Source organism: Sinocyclocheilus rhinocerous, unplaced genomic scaffold, assembly GCF_001515625.1.
Source record: "Sinocyclocheilus rhinocerous isolate Xijiao unplaced genomic scaffold, SAMN03320098_v1.1 scaffold3161, whole genome shotgun sequence".
Classification (NCBI taxonomy): domain Eukaryota; kingdom Metazoa; phylum Chordata; class Actinopteri; order Cypriniformes; family Cyprinidae; genus Sinocyclocheilus; species Sinocyclocheilus rhinocerous.
Genome location: NW_015649638.1, coordinates 264,018 through 268,718, shown reverse-complemented (window position 1 = coordinate 268,718; position 4,701 = coordinate 264,018). Strand labels below are relative to the sequence as shown.

The 4,701-nt window shown below is 40.6% G+C and overlaps 1 protein-coding gene across 1 annotated transcript in view; it reads right to left on the bottom strand.

Moving 5' to 3' along the window:
- Positions 1-4,701, bottom strand: part of LOC107710947 (FH2 domain-containing protein 1-like) — an 18,009-nt gene that overhangs the window by 5,363 nt on the left and 7,945 nt on the right. The window contains exons 4-9 of the mRNA XM_016515841.1: positions 4,446-4,548; positions 2,913-2,998; positions 2,731-2,831; positions 2,465-2,535; positions 2,278-2,385; positions 2,056-2,126 (exon numbers count right to left, since the gene is read on the bottom strand). Coding sequence (XP_016371327.1) covers positions 2,056-2,126; positions 2,278-2,385; positions 2,465-2,535; positions 2,731-2,831; positions 2,913-2,998; positions 4,446-4,548 — 540 coding nt within the window. The remainder of the gene's footprint in view (positions 1-2,055; positions 2,127-2,277; positions 2,386-2,464; positions 2,536-2,730; positions 2,832-2,912; positions 2,999-4,445; positions 4,549-4,701) is intronic.

The following is a 4,701-nucleotide window of genomic DNA, read 5'->3' as shown; positions in this document are numbered from 1 at the left end:
AAAACCAAGCCCTGAGGTCAAAAGAACTGCCTGTAGAGCTCAGAGACAGGATTGCATCACACATCTGGGGAAGAGTTCAGAAAAAAATCTGATGCATCGAAGGTTCACAGAATCATGTAGCCTTCATTATCCATAATGGAAGACATTTGGAACAACCAGGACTCTTCCTCCTGTAGGGGTATGAATACTTTCGCAAGGCACTGTACCTAAACTTACAACTACCTTACTAACTATCAACAAGCAACAAACTAGAAGTTTACTGAGGCAGATGTCTTACGCCCGTTTCACACCGCACGCGTAAGCAGAGCAGAGGCAGCGCAGAAGCGGCGCGATCCCATTGTGCTTTCACACTGGCAGGGCAGCGTTTGTCGCGCCAGATAATTGCCAAATGCAGATGTGCAAAGCTTGTCGCATCATACACAAAAAGACTTGAGGCTGTAAAGGTGCTTCAGCTAAGTACTGATATGCAAATACTTATGCAATGTACTTAGTTTTTTATTTCTAATACATTTACGAACTTGTTACAGTTCTGTTTTTGCTTTGTCATTATGGTGTATGGAGTGTAGATTGTTGTGGAGAGGCAGCGCAGAAGCGGCGCGTATGCAGAGCGGGAGCTCACAGCGCCCATTGTGCTTTCACACTGGCAGCGTTTGTCGCGCAGCTGAACCGCGGCTTGTGTACTGCAAATACAGACGAGTATCGTTCATTCGGTCACGCTTTTCAGGTGTTCTCCGACAACTGTCTGTCATGTGCTTTGATATGGGCAGCATGCTGTGATGCGGCCGTGTTCCCCTCGGTCACGTGCATATAACATGCTGTAGATATAGTTTACATGATAAAAAGTAATCTTAAAGTTAATAAATGCCTCTAGTTTTAATAATTTAAACAGGCCTTTGAAGTTTGGGCAATAACTCCTGGCAGTGATGTGTTTTCGTGTAGTTGATTCTGTGCTAACTCTAATATTATTTTTTTTAAATGTAGATTTAAGTAGCAAATGAGAATCGCTAAAATTACTGAATATATTTTGAGACAAAGGTCTTCTTAATGATTATCAGTTTGGTTTAAGATAAAGCAACAGTTTTTCAATAACTAGAAGAATATGTAAAAGTATGGTATTTGGGGTAAAAGCGCCCCTGCTGTTGGGGCAAAAGGCACAATAATTAACATGATAATTAATAGATGGCTGACTTTTCCAATTGTTGACATGACACATGGTTAGATTCAGATGGTAAATATCATATAGCCTATTGTGTCCACCTTAGAGATAATCACCATGTTTATAATGAAACCATCATATATCATATAATAAAATATAATTTGTTGTTACTACTGTTAATCTATATTAACTTATGGGATCTCCTTCAATGCTTTCAGAATCTTTAATTAAATATTTTAGCTAAAGTATTTATCAATACTGTGTGCCTTTTACCTCGTGATTTTGTGAAACACCTCACATGATTTTACAGTGAAATGTGTCATTTTTCATGTTAATCAGGTCAATTTTGATCAAGAAAAATGCACTGTGGCTTTAATTCAGCATAAGCGGCGCAGCAAAAATAGACTCGGCGCCGAAACTATCGCGGCACTGCCGCTTCTGCTCTGCTACGCCTCTGCGTGCAGTGTGAATGCTTTAATCTGTTAACATGCGCACCGAAAAAAATACGCGCTGCTTACGCGTGCGGTGTGAAACGGGCGTTAGTCACTAGTTAGTTAATAGTGAATTGAACCCCTAACTAAAGTATGACCTTTTTTTTTACTTTTGAGATTTTTGTTTCCTCATTAAGGGATTTTGTAATTAAAATAATGAGAAGTTGAGTAAAATGGTGTATAATTAAAATGGAAATGGTCACAAAAAAAAACAACAACAACAACCTTAAACCATTTTCTACATTTCTCTAGATCTTCTTTATTAAATGTAAAATATTCTTTTGAATTTGGAATGAAATGTGACCCGGACATGCTCTTGAAAGGTTTCGCGAGATGAATCCATTAATATTCTATTGGATTGGGAGCTTGGGAATTTTGACCCTGTTAAAAGCTTGTTTGGATCCTGACCTTGAAGCCGGACCGACGTGACTCAAGCGGCTGGGAAACATCAGCAAGTCTTTATCCTTCTTCACAGCCTCCTGAAAGCGAGAAAAAAACACTCGCATCGAATTGATCCAGAATTCTGTCCTACTGATTCCATTCTATCACAACGATGACCACAGCAGCTTCGTTTACTTTATTTTTATCTATGAAAGTGTGGCTTATTACATGTTTACCTGTGACACTTACCATGGCTACAAAATGCAGGAGGTTCATGCCTGGCTTGTTGGCTTTGGTGTCGGCCAATTTGAGTAAAGAGGAAATCCTGAATCCAGCAGCATTCCCAGCATAACCTCCCTGAGAGCACAAGAGACCTCAGACTGACTTCACACCAGGAGATACGTGTTGATGCACAAGCGTCAGACAAAACACTTACAGCGTTCATGTAGTTTCCCGCCTTGAGCACCAGTCGCAGGATGTAGTGCAGCTCCGGGCAGCTCAGCAGCTCTGCACAAACACATGAGCGTCAACCACATCAATGAAACCTCCATCAGGATCCACTTACACCATCAAACACCAGAAAAGGCTGAGCACAAGATGTCAGATATTTTGTGGCTCGCACGTGAACTTCATTTAGGAGGGGAGCGAAAGCTTTCAGAGCTGAAACTGGTCCAAACAAATCAAGAGAGAGGAAGTTTTTACCTCGAGCCGCCTCCCGCAGACATCTGGCCGCCACACAGAGAGAGGTCACCGCAGGGTCAAACTCCTGCTGGAGGATCATGACGTCCAGACGCATGCGAAAGCTAGAGATGATGACGAGCAGACTGATGAGCGAAGAGTGAAAGAAACTATATGACGCGGAGCATTTAGTCCTGAACTCTTACCTGGGTAACTCCACCAGTGAGAGAATGAAGAGATCCGGCTCTGCCAATAAACTACGGTCACCGCTGAACTTCTTCAATCTGGCCTCCTGGACAAAAACAAACACAAATGTGACCCTGGACCACAAAACCAGTCGAAAGGGCCAATTTTTGGAAACTGAGATTTATACACCATCCGAAAGCTGAATAAATAAGCTTTCCATTGGTTTGTTAGAATAGGACAATATTTGGCCGAGATACAACTATTTGAAAATCTGGAATCTGAGGGTGCAAAAAAAATCTAAATATTGAGAAAATCGCCTTTTAATTTCAGTTAGGGGGAAAAAAAGCTTTTGGCTTCTCTCCTGAGGCCACAAGAGGGCGCATCGAGCAAAATATTACTAATGCACGTTTATTCATAGGAATAAAATAACACGTCTATATTTGAAAAAAGTGCATAATGTTTAAAATAATGTTTATAAACCATATTTAATTAATAAAGGTGCTTAAACAATTAGAAACAAAACAGCATCATGCATGTATGTATAGTTTAATACAAAGGACCGAAAACCAATCACAAAGAGTAGGCTACTTTCTTCATTTAAAAACATGAGATACAGTGGGATGTGGAAAAACCGGCATAAAGTCTCGAGACATGTTTTTAACTTACATTAATTTTACATGGCTTTCTGAACATGCCGCTCTCTTGTGCGAGATGCGAGTGCAACGCTGATAGATGTCCCTCTAGAAAATGCGATAAATATGCGTTCTGTGTGAACGGCTTGGTTTCAGTTTTGATGTAAACAACATCTTCTCCGCATTGATGTTCTCTTTTTCTGCAAAATTTTGAATGAACATCGTTGCAGTGCGTATCTAGTGGGTTCAGCTGGATAAGCTATGAAAAACACTACAATGCAATGACATTTACATTTTTATCGTATTTCGTGCGCCACTGATAAGGCTTCCTGACGCACACCTAAAATTCGAATGCAGCGTTTTTGCATTCGAATGTGGATTTTTATTTTAAATTCGACGAATATTCGAATTTTTTTTTGACAGCCCTACTGTAGTGTGTTGGACTGAATGAAGACATGAAAGACGGTGGAGCCACAGAGCAGCACACGCCTCAGTTACATAATAGTCACGGACCAGTAGCAATTCCACATCAGTTCACAGTCTTTAACAGCTGGAGTGAAATTTTACAGAAAGTTTGCCCGGTGAGCTCCACAATAACTTCCCTTTGACCAGATTTACTTCAAAATGCGGTCACACCTGTTCATTCTTTGATTTCACTTGTAGTATATTGTGGCTGGCTTTTAGTATGAACGGTCTCAATTTTCTCTTTAAAGAAATTATTTCTAAGGCAAACTGTCACATCAGCCCAGCGAGATTTTTCCTGGTCAGAAGTATTACATTTCTTATAATCAGAAAGTGTAACAGGAGATCATGCGGAGTAAACAGATGATTTCAAACAAGCAGCATCATGTCTAATTGCTTTTAATATGAAGCAGACCGAAGCGTGGAAGGACAGACGTGTCTGTTTCTGTGTGGCAATACCTCTTCATTATCAGGCAGCAGCTTGCAGAGTTCTGTCAGTTTCTCAGCTCCGTAACGCTCTCCGTCGCCTCGCCGCACATCCTCCACAATCTCCCGAGCAGCACTGAGGGAAGAGCAAACACTCGGAAAATCACATCACTCTCAAGCATTTTCTCTGTCCATATACAGTACAAATCTCTGGCTCAGCTGAATCAGGGATAAGAGTCAGGGGTTCTACTTTTATACCATCTCAAAAAAAAAAAAAAAAAAAAAAAAA